General features: G+C 40.1%; 1 protein-coding gene and 2 long non-coding RNA genes across 3 annotated transcripts; 1 reads left to right on the top strand and 2 right to left on the bottom strand.

Moving 5' to 3' along the window:
* The first annotated feature begins 1,679 nt into the window (after positions 1–1,679).
* Positions 1,680–3,047, top strand: LOC135350864 (uncharacterized). The gene is made up of 3 exons (XR_010399310.1): positions 1,680–2,012; positions 2,067–2,161; positions 2,733–3,047. It is a non-coding gene; the product is annotated as an uncharacterized LOC135350864 (long non-coding RNA).
* A 2,010-nt stretch (positions 3,048–5,057) lies between these two features.
* LOC135350863 (uncharacterized) lies at positions 5,058–13,132 on the bottom strand. The gene is made up of 2 exons (XR_010399309.1): positions 12,581–13,132; positions 5,058–8,600 (listed from the first exon to the last, which is right to left on the bottom strand). It is a non-coding gene; the product is annotated as an uncharacterized LOC135350863 (long non-coding RNA).
* A 2,959-nt stretch (positions 13,133–16,091) lies between these two features.
* On the bottom strand, positions 16,092–19,923 carry LOC135351928 (DNA polymerase delta subunit 2-like). Its single transcript, XM_064551046.1, has 9 exons — positions 19,567–19,923; positions 19,197–19,324; positions 18,329–18,591; positions 17,884–18,085; positions 17,569–17,649; positions 17,245–17,402; positions 16,853–16,980; positions 16,566–16,667; positions 16,092–16,473 (listed from the first exon to the last, which is right to left on the bottom strand). Exons 1-9 carry the CDS (start codon positions 19,781–19,783, stop codon positions 16,205–16,207), a joined length of 1,548 nt encoding a protein of 515 aa, XP_064407116.1. The 5' UTR covers positions 19,784–19,923; the 3' UTR covers positions 16,092–16,204.
* Positions 19,924–20,420: the final 497 nt, after the last annotated feature.

The raw sequence follows: 20,420 nt of genomic DNA, 5'->3' as shown, positions 1-20,420 counted from the left end.
GAACACACCACCAATGGTAGATTTTGTTGTTCGTTCAGCATACATTGACACACGGGCAAGGAATGGTTACAAAAACTCTACCATGATATTTGCTGAGGTCTCTAATGATGTACGTAAGTTTGGGCTAATCGTAGGCTGTGGTGTGGACACTATTGATGCCAAGAAATACAAAGTTCAACCTCTTTACTACCGCTGGATTTGGGATAACATGGGATATCTAACACATGAGGAAATAATGATTACTTGCTATGATCTTAAAGCCCATAAAGATAGCATGGCTTTTATTGCTTATCATCCAGCTCCTAACTCAAATGAAATATCTACAGTCACTATTGAAATTACGTACTTATCAAAAAGAAAAGATAGTAAAGGCAAAACGGTTGTGTGTACACACGCCTTTGGTAAACCACCTTGGCTGAAAGAGTGGCTTTTGTATCAAAAAACTATTGGAGTTGATCTGGTCCAAATGTATGTTGATGACACGTTCATGAATGACACTGAAAATCCAACAATTATCAAAGGCTTTGTTGAAGAAGGTTTCCTTCAAGTGGATTACCGCAAAACTTATTTCAACAAGACACAGATTACCTATAGTTCTCAAATTCTAAGCAGTCATGACTGATTGTATTGTTACCAAGGAGTATATGAATACACACTATTTTTTGATCTTGATGACTTTTTTATTCCGCGTTTGCCAAACGAGACTTCTATTCTTTACTATTTGAACCGATTCTTACCGAAAAATAATCAAGCAACAGTTACATTTCATTGGTTGAGTCTATTTCCAGAATGTGGCCTAACTCAACCGAAATCACTTGCTAAAGATGGCAATGTAACACGGTTACTCACAGTCAAACAATACTGGGACACCAAGAATACAAAATTTGCTTGTAGACCACATTTGACAACTTGCCTTTCAATTCATACTGCTCTTCTCCTTACCAAAAATGCGAAAGCAGTACCTACGCCTGATAGCAACATTGCTTATGTGGGACATTTCAGACTACGTATGCATGAACAAGAATACTTTCCTGAAAATATTACGTGTGACACATTGTTACGTGATAACTATAGCTAGCACAAACCAGCAGATGTCATGTGTTATATTCATTAGCTTTGTCAGTTGTATTTAATTTGAGCAATCAACAATCTATTCAATAAAAATACCATAATATAGTTATACCACACTTATGTTACCACTAACAACAGCTGTACGATACATAGAAAAATAACATACAGCCCCAGGCATACACAGTTTTCAAGGTGTTACAGCAGTAATACACACACACGCATGCACGCACGCATGCACACACACACACACACGCACGCACACACATGCACACACACACACACACACACACACACACACACACACACACACACACACACAAACTCACGACATCTCTTTGATACGGCCACTGTATGTTGGAGTGTCTCTATAAGAGGTTTCACTGTAGTCACATGTTTGCCAAATTTATTGACACCTATTTCCATATCATTGTTTTAACATCTCCTCCTCCCCACACACACACCTCCCCCAGACGTATGGTGTTTAAGAAGGACAAGGACAGAGAAAGAGCAGCCAAAATGATCAAAGATGAGGTGAAGAGGATCAATAACGTATTTCAAAGACTCTCCCACGCCACCAGCCCAAAGGTGAGATTGGAAGGGACCTATGACCTTTGTAGTGCACACTGGTTGTTCACCAAATGTTGCTACACATTGTACACATGTTTTAATAAATTGTACTTTCTGTATGTGTGTTAGGTTTGTAATGCAATTCATTAACACAAGTTTACTAAGTACATTCTGAACACCTTTGTATGAGAACCGATAGTCTGCATTAGCAGTAACACTACAATTATCATAGTGCTCTTTTTAGACTAGCTGATTCACTCTAAATGTGGTTTTTATTGTACATTGCTATACTCTAACGGTATAATGCTCAAGGTCTGGAAATGATGGCCGAACTGATAACTTCCAAAACAGACTTCCTTGCTATGGATATCTCCGTACGTTATCCTCCCACCCCCACACCACACAACACATCGCCCCCACACACACAGGCACTGGCTACCAAGCACCCTGACGTCAGGTCTATAGTCATGTCATTGCCATCCTGGCTATGAGGGGAGACTTTAACAGGTCACTCATCGCAAAGGTGATATGCAGAGGCTAAATCTTAATTTGTACATTGTACATGCAGTGGAATTCCTTTGAACACCTTCAGGGTGTCATACAGGATTTTGAAGTAGAGGGGGGAAATTAGAAAATTTTGCTAAAAAAAGGTCAACTGTTATTTCAACCTTGTTAGTATGTAAAATTGCCAGCTATGGACCCCAACTAGGGGGAATTGGAGCTAGGGGGGATATCCCCCCTTTCCCCCTGTATAACACCCTGACTTTAGGGGAACCAATGTAATTTAGACTGTTATACAGAAGTGGGTATTATGGTACACACACTGTTTGTTTAGGACCTGGGTGCCTGCATGCATGGGCTTTTTATCAGTTGGCATTAAGAGGGGTTCCATTGCACATGTGTTGCTTCGTTTAATAGCTTGAGGGCTCGAGTGAAATACTTTATTTTGCTCCCAAAGCCTTTAGGGAGTTGTAATACTGTGTATATTAAAGGGAAGTTCTGTGCATGTTGGCTGACCTAAATTCACTGGACACACATTATAACTCAGTGCTCATGCCTGAACATAATTATACTACTTTGTACTTCATGTGCAGATAATGCAGCAGACTCTGATGAAGGACGACACGGATGGCTGGGGGCAGACGTGGGCGATGCCCACCGGTCCATCTCCTCACCACGTAGGGAAGCCAATAGAAGCTTGTTTTCTCAGCTCAAAGTCACCAACCCTTACTCCTTCTTCGGAAAGTAGATAGTCATTAAAATTAATTGGAACAATGTACTTTTTAGCATTTTTATAGCCACGCTTTCTGTAGACTATAATTATAATTATTCATGTACACAATACACTGTATGCAATCACCTGATCTTGTTTATGCAATGTACGATAATTAATTTACACTGTAAACAATAGGTACAATGTCATGTAAAACAACTTCCATAAACTGTGTTTAACAAGAGAACGTGGCTAGAAGCCTATAGAAACTGTTAGTTTTCGTTGCATTGCAACTGTTGAGCAGTTATAGCTGGAATACACAGACAGACAGACAGAAACACACACAGTCAGCTTTACCGTATCCCTCGTGCGGCTATGCCTCGAGGCATAACGAGTGTTGCAAAGCTGCGCTGTGCTAATGCCTCTCGCCGTTGTACATGTTTTGCTTTCACTCAAAAACTATTAGAAGAGGTGAAGAGGTATAATTATATGTTATTATTGTTGATTACAATTGTTGACAATTGAATTACAGACAGTCATTATAGGAGAGGAGCTGAATGGCAGAAGCCTATCTCTGATGACTTGATGAATAATCTTCAATGATACTGAAGCAACTGCAAATAACAGTGGGAGCAAACCTTTGTCAAAGGCACAGAGTATATTAAAGCACAGACAGTACAGTATATCTGAGAAACTTGTGTACATCTATACATGGTATATCATTGTGGCTTACTGCTATACCAGGACCTCAAGAAAATGAAACCGTTGAGCAGTTACAGCTGGAACAGACACACACACATGCACACACACAGTAAGATTTACCGTAGGCCTATCCCTCATGCGGCTACGCCTTGAGGTATATTTATTTGGGCAATCGGCCTAATAAGATGAAGCATGTGTACATGTATGTAACTAATTTGTTGCCTTGAAAACCATTTTGCATATAGAAACCTGTATAGAATGCGTAGACATGGGGGAAAAAATGGTAATTTGGTCGTTTTTGTGGAATCACAATATTGAATGCGTCGAAACCATGCATATGCTGTCTGGTAAATTTCCCACAGGAACCTCATTCAGTGTGCACCATAATTGCATGATTTGACAGTTTGCGTGGGAGGTTGGGCACTTCACCGAAAGGTCAATTTTCTGTATGCCATATACAGACTGACCACAGTGCAATATGCCATATATTGGCACTGCTATTCCTTTGATCTCAGAGATCAAAAGGTAGCAAACAATTATTATGTAACACAAGAGACAGATTAAAAAGCTATTTATTATGCAGGGCCTATAGTCGAGTCATAGTGGTGTTACTATAGTCTATAATACATATAATTATAGAATTGTATTCACACCATATACCGTATATATAGGGTTTCGAATGCGTGGTTAATTTTTTCATTGACAAGCCCTGTTGCGTTTTCCAAATAATTATGTTACCATGCAGAGAGAAACAGCAGGCGCATACGTAGCCTCGATTCCGGTATCAAGGCTAGTGCATACACTAATGTAGAGACCATTCGATAGTGAATTTACATTCATCTGAAAGTCAGATTCCTTCTTAACGAATTCAATGTTATATATACGTAACATTGTCTATCATTGTTTTTCTATGAAGTGACCTGAAATGCATGGGAAGAAAGCAGAGGAGGTATGACACGCGGTTAAGCTCACGTGGCTGCTATTTCTTGATTGAAGGCAAGAAAGACAAAGAAGTCGTTAAAAATGCATTCCAATGACGACATTCAACTGGTGGCAAGTGAGCGCCATAAAGAGACAAGTTTAGAGTATAAAACTCAGTGAATTTGTTGCTGGCTAGTAGCTAGAGTTTTACAAGTAGAGATTAGATTTGTTGTAACAACCAAGGCTCAGATGTTGGCAGTGATCTTATCCTGAATGCAGGCACAGAATACTTATTAAACACTCTAAAACAGAATTATACTAAAAACAATAATATCTCAAAATCTAAGTGGTGGTTGAAACTGGTTGAAGAGCTATTTCATGAACCATCCTGATCTTAGAAACGTCAAGTGTATTTCTTGAAAGATACATGCCAAACCAAATCCACTATCAGTCTTGAATGATATTCATGCACAAGTTAATGAGATTCATAATCCTTTTGGCTGGTCATGTGACCGTGTCGTACCTCCTCTGGGAAGAAAGATTCCAGATTTCAGCTAAATTTGCTACGATCAAAACAAAAAGAGTTCACAAAGAAAAAACTTTACTGTATATACGCAATGTGAAATGTAATTAGCTATAACTCGTGCATGTATTAGAAACATGAAGTAACTTTGGCCAATTTAAGTTATACTTAAGGATTTATTTGTTCTAGAGCCTGAGAATATATCGCCAATATGTTCTAGTGCATGGAGACGTCGTGCACGTTCTGATATTATTGAATACATCTTCTCTTGATTTCTTGAAATGCCTAAAAGATGCCCATCAGCTACTTTTTCGTGTATATAAGTCAATTCCGCATTGGTAGTATTTGAGTTGGCTTTTTCCTTGTAAACCTTCGAACATTTTTCCTGATAATTCTCTTCAAATCCAGCAAAATTACAAACACAAGCAGCATATGCCATAGTAGCTATGTCAGTCCTCCAGAAGAAATTTTTTAGCTTAACAGTCTTTATCAATGTTTCTGAATCAGATAGTGAGCATAACTTGATTGTTTTACTTTTTAGTGTGAGATCCCCTGAAGCATTACTGAAGGTATTCTTTCCAAAAAACAACGTATTGTCGGATAAATCTACTTCTTGTAAGATAGGTAAATCCAGAAAGTTGTTCATGAACAATTTAAACTCCAAATCATCACAGCACAGAAAGTTATGTGACAAGTTTATTTTCCTTAATTTTGGTCTTCTTTGAAAACATGGATACTGAAATACTCCAAGTTTTGATATGGGTAGGTTTAGTAGATTATGAGATAAATTGACTTCTTTGATCTGATTCAATACAAGTGTAAGTTGACGTGAAAACAATTCTATAGCGTTGTGAGATAAATCAAGCACTTCAACCTTTTTTAACATGCTGAAAGTCATGAGTTCCTCCATATTTTGGTCAGTAACCATACAGCTGGATAGATTCAGTTGTTCCAAGTTTTTCAAATATTTTAAACCTCGAACAAGATTTGGAATGCTCCCGTACATTATCCGGGACAAATCTAGGCTTTTCAATTCTTTTAGGTTCATTAAATTAGAGCCAAACGATTCTTTCCATGAATGTAAATTATGTACGTTGTTGCCGATAATGTTTCCTGACATACTAAGCTCATTAAGTCCTTTGAGAAATTTAAATCCTTTAGCAATAAAATTTAGGTTGATATTATTGTCGGAAAGGTCAAGCACTCTGAGATGCGAAAGCGAATTGAAAAGCTCAATTAAAGCATTAGGTTGAAAAAGCTGATTGGAAGATAAATCTAGGACTTCAAGTTTTGTTGCCGATCCTAAAGCGTGACATACATCCTCTAAATCAATGTCATGAAGCAACTGCTGGATTTTCAATTCTCTTAACTCTGAAAAATCCAAATCATACTGACCTCTAGAGTAAATTCTATATCTTGTCTCATATTTCTGAAAGTGGTTCCACAATTGTATAAAGGTAAACTCTTCTTTGCTGAGATCATCTGAATTATTATCATTATACTTCGTATTAACATAGATTTTTTCCAGGATTTTATTTTTTCTCAGACCACTATTTCGCTTTTTAGTAAACAGATAACTCATCATCTGAGCCTTTAAGTGAAAAGCAAGCAGAGTGTCAGATAAAATTGCGCTCTGCAACATATTGAAAACTATCTGAGGATCAACAACATCTTTCTTTGGTTTAAAGTATTGTAATTCCAAAATGACCGTGGAGGTATTCATTGCACCCATTTGAGTTGGGGTGCAATAGTTTTTGAACATTTCCTTTTGTAGCTTCGTTTCCATAAAACTTTGATTCAATATTATCCATAAATATTTCGTGCAAAAATTCGGGTCAGGATTCAGATTGGGCTGTATTTTTAGTTCTATTTTTATGTGCATAACTGGGGTCCATTTTAGGGTGTTTTTCATGAAAAGGAAATTTATATTTGCATTGCCACCTTCTTCAATGTTTAAAAATGATCTTAATTCCATTGGCTCTTGAATATGAATTTGGAGAGAGTGGTTATTGCCAGGTCCAACAATTCTTGCATAGTCAAGCAGATCAACAAATTTGTGATGACGCATACCAGTTTCAAAAGCATAGGCTAAAGGATAGAGATCAACTTCATAATAATTTGTTGGTAGTTGCTCATATCCACCACTGCTTACGTAATCTCGAAACAGACTACGAAGTACTTGATCATGTGCTTTAAATTCTCCGAGAAGTCCAAAAAAGAATTTCCAAACTAAATCACGTAAATTTGTTTGATTTGCGTAATTTATAATCATTTTACGCTGCTCGTTTCTTGGGAGAAGAATGAGATAGTTCGCAGACATAAAATCTCGAAATGTTTGATGAGAGAACGAAAACACATCAACACTACCCTGCCTCCTATTTTCCTTCCTTATGTTAAAGAGACTCAACTTTTGAAGGGTATCAGCATCAATGGATATATTTCTGAGTTCCTTTGAGCTAAATGTTTGTTGGTGATGAATGGTTGCATTGAATGCTAATGCACAAATAGATGTGAACTGAAGACAGAGTGAATCATCGGCAGATTTATGGTCAAAACAATCATTTAGAGTTGAAGAACGGAGGCCGTGTCGTTTGTGATAGTGATCGATGGTTAGATAGAGAAAATTTGTATATATTTTTGTTTCACTATCTATTCCTGACAAAGCATCTTCTTTTAGTGAAGCCAAGTATATTATCATAGTCATATGAAGGGGCAAATAGCACATTTTCTTAACATTGGGATTGTTGTCAAAGTAGTCCTCAATTAAAGTTCGCAATGGCAAACCTAAATTGAAGAGAGATGTCTCAATATCAAGCCGCCGAAATCCTGTTACTTCAAACACTTTTTTGAAGTAACTCCTAACATCGTCTACACTTCTGGGCCTGGACATAATAATAAGGACAGATTTGGGCAAGAAAGTACCTTTTATTAATCTGAGTACAAGTTCATTTTTTTCTTCAGCGTAGTTGGGAAAATACTCATCGAAACCATCCAGAACAAACACTGTATTTTCCCCCCGCAACGTTTTAATTCCCTGCAAAAGTTGATGTACCTCTAGTTCTGGATCTTCAGAGTCCACAAGACCAAGACATTCTTCTTCTACCAACTGCTCTATGTCCATAATTGGTGTACTGGCTTTGCCCAGGCATATGTGGAATATTGTGCTGAACTGCTGGAGAGCTTCATGTTTAGCCCATAACTTAACAATGTGGCGGGCCAGCGTAGATTTACCGACTCCTGGTCTACCTGTGATAGCGAGCCTTGTACCGCTCTCAACTGATTCCAGTAATTGTTGTACGCTTAAAAATGTATCCTCAGACAGGTATTCATCCACCAATTTGACATTAGGAGTGATAAATGGGATTTGTTTGGGGTTCATGCTTTTAGGAAGGTACTGCTCAAAGTCGATTTCTTGAAGATTTTTGTACTGTTCTTTCAGAGTTTGAACCATTTCTAATTCAGACGGATTATAAGCTGCCAGCAAACGTGCAAGCAATACTGCAATAATAAATACAGTAACTCCGACTCCATATTCCCACATTTTTTTCACTTTTTGAGTTGTACTCTCTGCATTGTCCAAAGTCACAATAGCCTGTTGTTTTTCTGTATAGGCATGCATAGAAGGATAATATAATAGATTTTTTCCAACCCTGTCAGGCAGCAAAATGCACCAGCTAATAGCTAGTGCGTGTACATAATACATAATACAAATTCTGCAGACTATAACAGATGGCCATGCATGAGGTATACATACCACTTGCACGCATGCATGCACGCCTTATGTTTTAATTTGTTGGCTGGGTATAGTGGCATAGCCAGAGGGTTGCAGAGCATGCATCCATGCATGGCACTATACGTATTATCCAGCGAAAACTTGAAATCACTTCCAGTGATCACTTGAAAAAATGACCAGTCCGTTTTTACCAGACGAGACAACACAACTATGTATAGAGCTGACTGATACAAGCTGCTAGAAGTGACCTTGACCTATATCCAATTTTTGCTTTGAATACCGTATATAGCAGGTATATATTTTGATGGTATAAAACTTTCACAAAATTACCGTTAGAAAGGTTTTCGCGGATTCAATTTTCTCGGAATAGCAGCCTTCTGCAGCAGTATGCACGTTTTCGATATAAAATAAACTGCGAACACTTTATACCCTTGAAATATACATGCTATATATACGGTACTAATCCCATATGACCATCTGTTTAATAGTGTCTGCAATTGCTTTCTTATTTTGGTTGCATGCACTGTTAGCTGGATATGTCTGACAGAGTTCAGTAACTTTCAGTCATGCATGTGTAGGCTATAAACGTAGCTAGGCAGAATATTAATTATGCCTCGGTGCGCATGCGCAAGCGAGGTATACAGTAGTGTGTTTGTGTGTGTAGACTGCTACAGCTGCTCAAGGATGAATCAAGTGCAAGTAAGAGTTTCTATAGGCTTCTAGTCATGTTTACTTGGATTTTATTCGTGGATTTGCAAAATAATGCTTCGTTCTCGAGTTATGCCTAGTTTTGCTTACTTGGAATGCCATTGCAGCCTTTTCAGAAGAGCACGTAGCCAAACTTGTTTACCGAGTGTTACTACTCTACTTAGTAGTTAGCTCTGCACTAGAACGCTAGCTATTGGTAGCTGCAAGAGTGAAGAAGAGAGCTGCAAGGCTCTGCTGATGGCAGCCATTAATTTTACACTTAAACTTTTGGCATCGATCGTTTTTAACAACAATCATGGTCGATCATTACCCACTCTTTGAGTTTGCATGCAGCAAAATAATTATTGCAAAAATGTTCAAAGCATTAGTAGCTTTTATGTTATGTATATAGCTTTGGCATCTCCACCGAGGCATCAGCACCTGCGGTGCTTTCATTATACCAGCATGCATGAGTCATTTCTACATCATTGTGCTATATTAGCTGTATAATAATTATAGCGATGCATGCAGATTAAGAATGTTGGGAGAGAAACAATCAGGCTGGACAGAATAGACTATACTAACCATTATTATAACTATAGGTATATGCACACGCATGATTAGCCTCGCGCATGCAGAGTTGTATTTAAGTACAATTTTAGAAAGAAGGAGAGTAGACTTGATTTGCATGCTAGAGAGTATGATTTGGATATAATTATGCCTTAGTGCGCATGCGCAAGTGTGTGTGTGTATGTGTGTGTGTGTGTGTGTGTGTGTGTTTGTGATTGTCTCTCCTGCTCAAGGATCAATGACGTGTAAGTAAGAGTTTCTATAGGCTTCTAGTTTTTCTTGGATTTTAATTCTTGGATTTGCAAAATAATGCTTTGTTCTCGAGTTATGCCTACTTGGAATGCCTTGCAGCCTTTTCAGAAGAGTATGTAGCAAAACTTGTCCACCGAGTGTTGCTACTCTACTTCGTAGCTTAAGTATAGCTCTGAACTATAACGCTAGCTATTGGTAGATGTGAGAAGAGAGCTGGAAGGTTCTGCTAATGCATGTAATGCCATCAATTTTAGACTTGGACTTTAATTTGGCATCGATTGTTTTAACAACAATCATGGTCGATCATAACCCAGTGGCGGATCCAGACAGGTTCCATGGGTTCCATGGAACCCCCCCTTTCACACAAGAACACACTGGAGATCAACTTACCAAGCTAGCAACTCAGCTTGAATGATCGTGATCTGTAGTACTAGGCTGATTTCATAATTGATATGTGGGCAGGGCTCTCTAATGCTGCGCTAGCCTCGATCCCAGGCCGAGTTTTCGCTTTTATAACGGTTAGGCGAAAGTGTTTGCCTAACCGTTATAAAAGAGAAAACTCGGCCTGGGATCGAGGCTAATGCTCATTGCTTAGGAAAAGTGATGACCTTTTTTTTTTAGTAAAATTAACTGTTTTGGAACCTCCCTCTCAACATTCCTGGATCTGCCACTGTAACCCACTCTTTAAGTTCCTGTGATTAATTCTGGATTCTGCATGCAGCAAAATTGATATTTATCGTTGTATAATGTGTGTATAAAACAGCTTTATGCTATATGCAGCTTTATGTTAATATGTAGCTTTGACACCTCCACCGAGGCGAGGCATCAGCACCCACGGTGCTTTCATTATGATTAATACACATAATAATTATTATACATTCTTGGCTAGAATCAGTCTCTCAAGAACTCTGATTCCAAGAGTAGAGTATAGTGTCGTTGTTGGCTTTGTTCATGTGAGACTCTTATATAGCTAGCTACAGCCGGCCTAAGCTAGCTCTAGCTCTTCCAGCTAGCTACGTAGCTTTTTTCTCTGCATAATTATGCCAATAGTAGATCAGTTTGGAGGTAATAAAGATTAACCGAATGTAGCCACACCCAATTCCGCATTCCTGAAGCGTGACATTCCTGAGCGTGACATACATACATACATACATACATATATACATACAAAGGTTTTCTGAGATGTGATGCAGTATTAGTTGCCTCGCGCTAAGGCGCTCGGCAATTATAGTGCTATGTGAGCATAAAATCAAGGGTTTTGGCCAATTTTAAAGCTCCAAAAATATTATTATTCAGTCCCAGATTTAGCGCCCTGTCCCTATCCCACACGAAAGCAGTTATATATATTCACCTTTGTTATCTCGCATTCTCAAGGTTGCTACTACTAAGCTAGGACACTATAGCCTCCAATAAAGCTTAGCTAGCCTGGAACGGCGGCTATAGAATGTTAAAATGTTGAAAAAAAACAGCGAACTTATACAACATAATACCGTATTACTACAATTTTGCGAGCATCAAACATATAATATGCAAACTTTGCGAGGGTTAAAATTTTGATCAATAATTATTCGCAAAAATAAAGTTGCAAAACCTAAATTAGTTCACACGATCCTTGCTAGAACGCAATTGCAAATTGTTGTGCTGATTCGCAAAGGTTTTTCACCAGCAAAATATTCTATATAGTAATACGGTAGCTATATATATAGCTAGCTCAATCAGTCTCAAGAAGTGGGTGCATGCATGGGCCTCACTATACACATGTAATCTGCGCATTATTCTAGTGAATTGCATGACATTGTAGACTTGAAAGGTCAAATTTTCTCTTTCCCGTACCCACCTCCTGGGTAGACTGGCGGCGACAGCAGCCCGAGCGTGTAGCGCGAGCGACTGGCAAACTGCCTATCAGTCACTCGTCTCAGCGGAAGTGTAATAGATCGTATGACACTACTAAACATGAATATCGTTATAGATAATGTGGTTAAATTTTGCTATGAGATTCAGCTACTATGGAATGCACTGAATCCCCTGAAGTGTAAGTGCGGTTACAATTACAGGGCTAATATGACGTTGAGCAATCTGATAGGCTGCAATGCTCGTTGCAGCTGAGACGAGTGACTGATAGACAGTTTGCCAGTCCCTCGCGGTACACGAGGGGCTGTCGCCGCCAGTCTACCTCCTGGGCATGATGGCTTAGTGCCAACCATGTTTTCCATGTTTTGCCCCTTTTAAAATTTGGCTGCGGAAGTTGGAACCTATGATTAGAATGATACCTATAGACAAATGAATCTAGCTTATTAGATCTGTGTGCTTCTTCAACATAAATTTCAGGTAAACAACTCACCTTTCAGCCTTGAGAGTAAATCCAAGTAAAATGAAGATTCTTCCAAAATTTCGCAAAAGACATTAAAGTTTCCTGTACTTAGCTTAATTTTTTCCCTGACACTAGTAAATATCTTTCTAGCCTTTGTTCTCTCTGTAATTGTATTAGACAGTGCTATTTCATCGTAAGTTTCGTCAGATATCAGTCTTTCTTCAAGTAGCTTGTCTGCAATGCTTAGATCACCTTTGACAGTGGTCACAATCTTGCTAGTGCAAGACACAAAGGCTTTGAACTCAGCTGTATCTCTACCTTCTTGAGCCATTAATGTTCTAGATTTATGTACAGCTATACTGCACTGATAGCTGAGCTACGTACGCCCAACTACTACATGTAGCAGCTAGGAATGTACAAATATGGGGGAGGGGCCCACAGTAAATGCACAGAAGCCATGGAAGGAACCCCAACCCGACGAGTACGAGTTCGAGTAGGCCTGTGACAAATATTCAATTTTCACCTAGATCTAGACTAAGATCTATTATTCAAATTATTTATTCGTACTTCTATTATTCAACTTCATCAGCCTACTGTTCAAATTATTCAACACACACAGCAGCGAAACACCTATAAATTATATAGCACCAAAACTGACTGACTCAAATATTGATATTCATAACCAGACACGCAGTTTATAATTTTATTTATGATGCTTATATCCCGTTGCTACGTTGTTGCCAAGTGCAATATGAAGCATATTGCACTGCTGAAAGTCATATTGCACTGACCGCAAAACGCCCCTCTGGCAATTAGACAGACAATTAAGTTATAGTTATTGACTGGTTGACTAGTAATTATGGCTTATAAACAACCAATGCCGAGGGCGCAGCCCGAGGCTGAGGTTGTTTATAAACCATAATTACTAGGCAACTAGTCAACAACTGATTTATTTACTGCAAAAACAGCAAAACAGTCATTCAGTGGAGACAGTCAAACTTGCTCTCACAGCCTCAGAATTATGCAGTTAGAACAGTTACAGGCATAGAACTAGCAGTACTACTGTGGAGCTACATGAGCTAGCTAGCTATATAGGTTCAGCTAGCTGGAAGCCATGCATAAACTTTGACCAGACCCGCCCACCACTAAATGCAGCTGCACTTTGCTGAGGTTTGTACATGTATGTAGCTAGCTAGCTAGCTGTACTATACTATACTGTAGCTCTGAACTAGTCTGTTATTGTCAACAACACCACAGTATACCTACTTCTGAGCCACAGCCTTGACTACTAAGAAAGCACAGAGCAAGAATTTAACTACAAGATTCAGCTAGCTCAGTTCAATACTGTCAAGCTTACACAACATTTTTGAATTTTATTGCTTGCATGTACCAAATTTTGTCAAGATGCAATTCAAATCTGCTGGGGAAGTAGATTATAAGAATAGTGCCTGGGGGAAGTAATTATATAATATAATTACTGGACATCACCTAGGATACGGACTGAATCAGTAAATAAATTAAAATTAAATTAATACGCATGAGAAATAACAAGTATCAAAGTATGTCCAGCCATGCAGGAATGAATGTTCAGCACTGCTGGAGTTTCTTCTTGCAACCATGCAGGTTTTAAAATTGTCCAAGATTCATTTTGTGGAAGATTCTGTGTTCCTAGATCGACCTAGTCCTCGACATCGTGATGCATGTCAATTCTGCTTCACCGTAGCACTAGAAGTGGCTCTTTTTGCTGGGGGCATGAGCTGTTTTGCAGCAGTGTAGAAGCGAGCTTTCTTGGCTTGGTTATGAGGCCGAGCGTAGACCAGCAGCTAATACCATGTATTCACTGAGTAGTGGGGTGGGGCTGTTTCTTTGCAGCAGTAAGTGGGGCGGGGCTGTTTTGCAGCAGCAGAAGTGGGGTGGGGCTGTTTTGCAGATTTCAGTTGAAACTCCAACAATTTTGTGTCAAGCCATTCGTCGGTCATGCCAATCTTATACGCTGCAGATACTGGCGTCTAGAAGAGAGAAGAGATGGAGCTGTGTCTAGAGTTGTCTCTGTCTTTTTTGTGCTGTTTATATTGTGTTACTAGGACAGTGTTATGTTGCTATGCCCTCGGGATATAAACTAGTTACAACACGTGCACTCGGGCTGCATGGCATATATTGCACTCAGCCCTCGGGGCTGGCGCCCTCGTGCTTCAGTGCAATATATTCCATACATCCCTTGTGCCCGTGTTATAACTATAACTTACAGAGCACATTGCATAACACCAGCAGTACAAATCCTATATAAGTGTGTCACCCGTTGGGAATGGGTGCAGGGTGCTGGGCCAATTAATTGTCTATTTGTAATCTCCAATTCCGTGGAAACTTGAGAGAAAGTAGCTATCCTAGCTAAGCCAAAAGGCTGCAAACCATCATAGCCTTTTATATACTAGTAGGAAATGATGCTAACTGTACAATACTCAGTGACACTAGAAAGTGAGTAGCATAGTCATACTCGAAGCAATGAGCCAGAAACTTAGATTAGTCACAAACATCAAGTTGTTGCTGCACTTGCCTTATTTCTTTGAATCCTGTCTCAGGTGTAGCAACGATAGTTTTAAACTACTACGACTCATAGACTAACGTAATACAAGACAGATAAACGCTGAAGAATGCAAAATAAGATAAAAGTGCTGACTCACCTGTGCCAAATATTTTTTAAATAATAGCAAGGGCAGGTACATGTAGTCTTTTTTACTTGCACGTACCATAGAAGGCAACGCCCCACGTGATGCTAGGTAAATGCAGTGTGTGACGTCACACCCTCAGGCTCTGGTTGGAGGCGAGTTGCACTCAAGCAAGTACACGATGATCCCTATATCTGCTTATTTTTTCATCTTTTAATGTTGAATATTCTAAAAAGTAAAGAGAATATAGCTCTAAAAGGTCGACTAAGCAATGCAACCACTATCACTAAACAAATAAATGCTATAAAAGAAGGAATAGCCCTTACTATGAAGTCGTGAGAGGTCAAGGCCCGTGGTGTGTCTAAAAGTATACTAAAGCAGTTTGAAGGACTATACTGCAAACGTTTATGAACAGTAAAGCTTATCCATGGCATGAAACCATTCTATATAGCACTTAGATACATAATAACCAAGTCAAGCAATGTCTTTTGCTGTTTAGGCTTCGCAGCAGGGAAAGAGAAAAGTTGACATGGAGTAATTCAAGCTATACTCAACAAAAACTAAAAACAGAGTAAAGACAGCGGACTTAGACAAATTAGAGATTGTCAGTGGTGTAAACTTACTTCTCTAGAGTAACCTCCCAGCCTCTGAGTGATCGCTAGTAGATAGGAGAGCTAGAAACAGTTGAAATACAACCAGAGTACGGTCAAAACAAAAATAATCGCGAGCGCGAAATCATAACGCGGAGTGTTTCAACCATTTACACAGGGAGGCCTGGTCGTTTCCAATCCCCTTCCATTTCAATCTATGTTTTTATCGTAGGGGGCCTAAAAGAGAAATTCAAAGCAATCAGCCATCATGCACACATACACCCAGCACTACTTTTTATGCAAGAGTATATACATACATCATCATGCATGCATGTGCATGTATATAATATAATTATGTGACACAAGAGATAGATTGAAAAAAGTTGTTATACTAACAGTCAGTCCTCATCAAGTTCATCCATGTCCATCATGAGATGCAGAATAGACTCCTCCTCCCCGTCACCACTAGCTCCACCCACTGATACGCCTTTTTCAAGTTCTGCCTCCATCTCTCGTAGCCGAGCCAATTGGGGGTTGGGCTTGCTTTCCAAAGAGGTCGCAAAGGTCAACTCTTGGCACTCCAATGTCGATAGGTTCACCAGGGCGCAGCTGTGTGTAAGGTCAAAGGTCGGCACGGATACAAGCAGAACGGGCTTCCCATTGTCCCCTGAGTGGACAGATTAAAAAGAACATGACTGTACATTATCTAATTGCTCCAGTTGTATAAAACTTGGCATGAACAAGTCCAGCAGGTGGTACCTGTCACAGTCTTATGTTGGAAGGACGGCTGGTTGCCTGCAAAGTAGACATCCGGACACTTCTCAATAACGAACGGATCATCGCCTTTGAACGGGTAGCAATCTGCACAATAATAATAATTCAATCTTCACACACAATTAAATATACATAAAGGTCTCTGTATACAGGCAGCAAACTAACTCTTAGATTGGTGATTCAGAGCAAGTAAAGACGTGACTAAACATTGGACAGGTATCTCTATGGGCTGGATTTAGGGCAGGACTAAGCTGGTGCTTGGAACTACTCACTGAGTGTGTCTGGGGAGGTGGGGGAGATGTGTCGCCATAGAAACGTGTTCTCCAAGATGGTTAGCCTATCGTTAACAGAGGAGAACTTAAAAATATTCTCAACATTTTGTCCGGAAGTACCGAGGAACCTGTACAAAACGTCAGAAGTACCGTACCGGTCATTGTACAAGGACAGTGTATACATTGTACATACATACACATATAGTATGTGCAGCCACCCTCGCAACATAGCTCAGCAATGCCAACATTCTCCACCCCATGCACCGGCCTACATGTACATGTAGTCAATCCAAGCAAGCCCTATCCTAACATTACACTCTCTTTCTTACGAGTACTCACACACCCTCCACGAATCACATACCCTCTCCCCTCTCCACACCCACACCACTCACATAACACCGTCCACCGAGGCACAGTACGGGTTGGTGACTCCAGACAGAGTACCATATTTGTTGGCTCGAGGGAACATGCATCGATGAGGTGGTTGCTGTGGTAGCAGGTGGTTTGACGGGTCATGTGATCCTGCCATCAAGTCGACAGGAACACAGCTCTACATAAAAGAAACATGTACATCGTATATACAGAAGAGAACAAAATATCACCAGTCTCTGAATGCTAACAAGAATGATTTGATTTCCTCACAACATTGAGAAAGTTGAGTATCACTCTCACTATAGAGTGTACAAGCAGCTGTGTTACACGCATCTTAAACTCACAGCTAGTTGTGAGAGCACATTGTCAACTTCTCTGATGGCCTCCACTGTCTCAGCATCGACATTCCGAGCACTGAACTGGGGCTGTAAGGTGGTGGGGAGTGAGTGGGTGGGTGGGTATGTGTGGGGAGTGGGTGGGTGAGGCGAGTTGAAGGAAAATTGTTCCATGCATGATGTATTTAGTTGAGCTTAATGAGTGCTTGTACTGTCATATTGTACAATGCAATTACTGCTAACCATGGAAAAAGTTGTTAGCATGGTGTACTTCACCCTATAACACACCCCCACCCCCACCCCACACCACCCACCCCCTCACACCTTAGTATCCTTCTTTCCCTCGGCCTTGAGAGGCTTATCAGTAATAGAGTTACCCGCCACTACGACCCTGACAATGTTGGAACAGAACTGCTGGTCCTCTGGTCCTCCCAGTTGCCCTGTCACGTAATCGACCATCATCTCGACACTCAGCTGGTCAGACCATGAGGAGCCAAGGTTGAGTCCTGACACCAGCAGTACGTACCTGGATGGGAGGGGGAGAGGGAGGGGTTACTATATTGTAACTATAGCCATCTTAATCACAGCAGAGAGAGAGCCCTGTATTATGATTGTGACGTTCTGAGTTGGCCATTTTTACCATTGTACAGGTGCATACAAGTAAAATCATAGTTTCTAGACAGCCGGTTAAACTTCAAATATTGATTTATGATGCTTTATGGTAGTAGATCCTGGGATTGCTACGCTAATATATATGCTAACCACTCACTTGGTCTCTTTACTATCTGTCTCCATGCCAACTACCGGCTCATCAGCACACTCATTCTGAGTACCTCCTGCAAAGCAGTACTCCTCCACATTGAAGCACCCGTTGTGTAAGTCTCTCCCTAGCAACGCCACGACAACCCCCGTTACTAGATCACGTGATGGCAGGTTCCCAGTTAGAGTGATTCTTTGTACCTCATCTTCAAGGATTAGTTTGTCATTGACCCCAACGTACTTTGTACGAGGAGGGTGTGGGGTCAGGTGATGCTGAGAGGGAGGGAGATACATGTAGTTGTAGGGTAAGCAATGCAATGCTACGGTTAGAGCTGCTACACTGTTTGTAGTGCAATCAGATACTCTAAAGGATCAAGCCCATCATTGTATTGCTTTCTTGTATATCTAGATTGTCGAAGTTGATGGATAGCAGTTAAAAGAAAAGAACTGGGAGTGCAAAAGTTGACAAAACTATAATTTTATTATTACACTGGTATTGCACAGGCAGAAAGAGCCAAGACTCTCTCTCTCTCCAGAGATACTGATGATAAAAATCAGGGCAACAAACGAATATTTTCCTGTGTGTGCAGCTCTCTATAGATCTACAATTCAGGCAATGTGTGTGTGAATCATTCATTGTTTTGCTGTCCATGCTCATTTTCTTGACATGATAGCTTCTTAGCACTTTGTTCTAGCTCTTGGAGAATTTCCTTGCATCACACTCAACCATAGTAGAGCTACGCAAATAACATTGCTACCGCTTGCCACTTATGCTTTTTGCCTCTTAAACTGGCCTGGCCCAAAGTGGGCGGATCTTCATAACCTTTGTATAAGACACTACCCTATGGAGCTGGGGATTCTGTTGATAGGTTGCTCACCTTTGCACTGATCTCCTTGAGAATGCTTGGCTGCAGCTCCATCTTCTTAAATATGGTTCCTACCACACAGCACAGCTCTCCCTCAGTATTTTCCAGCTCAGCCAGACTCTTCATAAGTACATCCTCTCCTTGTGGGGGGGGGGGGAGGGAGAATATCGTGTGGCAGTGAGGATCAAGTGTGTGTGTGTAGAAAAAAATTGAAACGATCACCACCCTAAATATGCACCCGCCCCCCTACAACCTGTACATTCCAATGCATACAACCCTATCCCCAACCCTAGCCTTAGGCGCTAGGCCTAACCCAATATAAGACTACAACATTTTCGTCCATCCAAATAAGTGAAAGGAAATACGAGAGGACCCTCCTTACCCCATTTCTGTTTTGCCATTTCTTTGATTCTTTCTCTCATTTTTGCCAGTCGCATGAAGTACACGTGTGAATACTGCTGATTGAACACCCTGTTCTCTACCTTGAAACGATCACAATGGCTCTCATACGAGCAGCTGTGACGCTTTAGGGACTTTGAGAAACTCTCATCTTGTTTTGAAGGCTCAGAGAGCAAGTACTGAGGAGCTGCAGCCATCATTATATTGACTCTCTTTCACCTAGCTTGATCGATTTCAGACGTGCCTAGACTAGACAGACACGTTTAAATACACACATGGATAAAGAGAAGACAGTGATAAAGGGGCTAGCCTCGATCCCAGCCCCTCTCTGTCTTTCTCAATTGAAAGCGGCCTGGAATCGAGGCTATAAGGGGGTGTAACTCACAAATGTACTGACTCAACAGCAAGCCGCAAGATATTCTAATGTGGCCTCATGATTTAACGGAAAGACTACAAAATTCTTCCCTGAGAGGTGCGGCTATATAAGGAGTTGCTTTATGCTGGACACATTTTTATAACTATAATAGGCAGGTTTTACAGAAATACAGGTCTTACAGTACGAGTCTTGTTTTACCGTATACCATTCACGAAAATGACTATATAAAATAATGACTATAATTATAGCTAAATGACTATAATTATTATAAATGACTATATAAATACTGCGCTCAACCACGAATATTTCGTTCTCCGAAAATAATTAATTACCCACTATAATTATGGTAGTATAAACATTTGGAAGTACTGGTGCATGGTCAATTATCTTCTTGGCATTCTATAATTGTATGAGGTCTATAATTATAATTATTGTGCATAGAGGAATAATGTGGGAATATT

This window comes from Halichondria panicea, chromosome 17 (genome assembly GCF_963675165.1).
Source record: "Halichondria panicea chromosome 17, odHalPani1.1, whole genome shotgun sequence".
In the NCBI taxonomy this organism is placed as follows: Eukaryota; Metazoa; Porifera; class Demospongiae; order Suberitida; family Halichondriidae; genus Halichondria; species Halichondria panicea.
Note: the sequence above shows the minus strand (reverse complement) of the source record. Positions and strands in the feature narration are given on the sequence as shown.

Bases quoted from the DNA above. Each gene is read 5' to 3' on its own strand.
- LOC135351928 (XM_064551046.1), bottom strand. From the start codon at position 19,783: ATGATGGCTGCAGCTCCTCAGTACTTGCTCTCTGAGCCTTCAAAACAA. The intron at 19,325-19,566 runs GTAAGGAGGGTC...CCCCCCCACAAG, and splicing joins AATGGCAAAACAGAAATGGG to GAGAGGATGTACTTATGAAG. The intron at 16,668-16,852 runs GTGAGTAGTTCC...ATTATTGTGCAG, and splicing joins CACCTCCCCAGACACACTCA to ATTGCTACCCGTTCAAAGGC.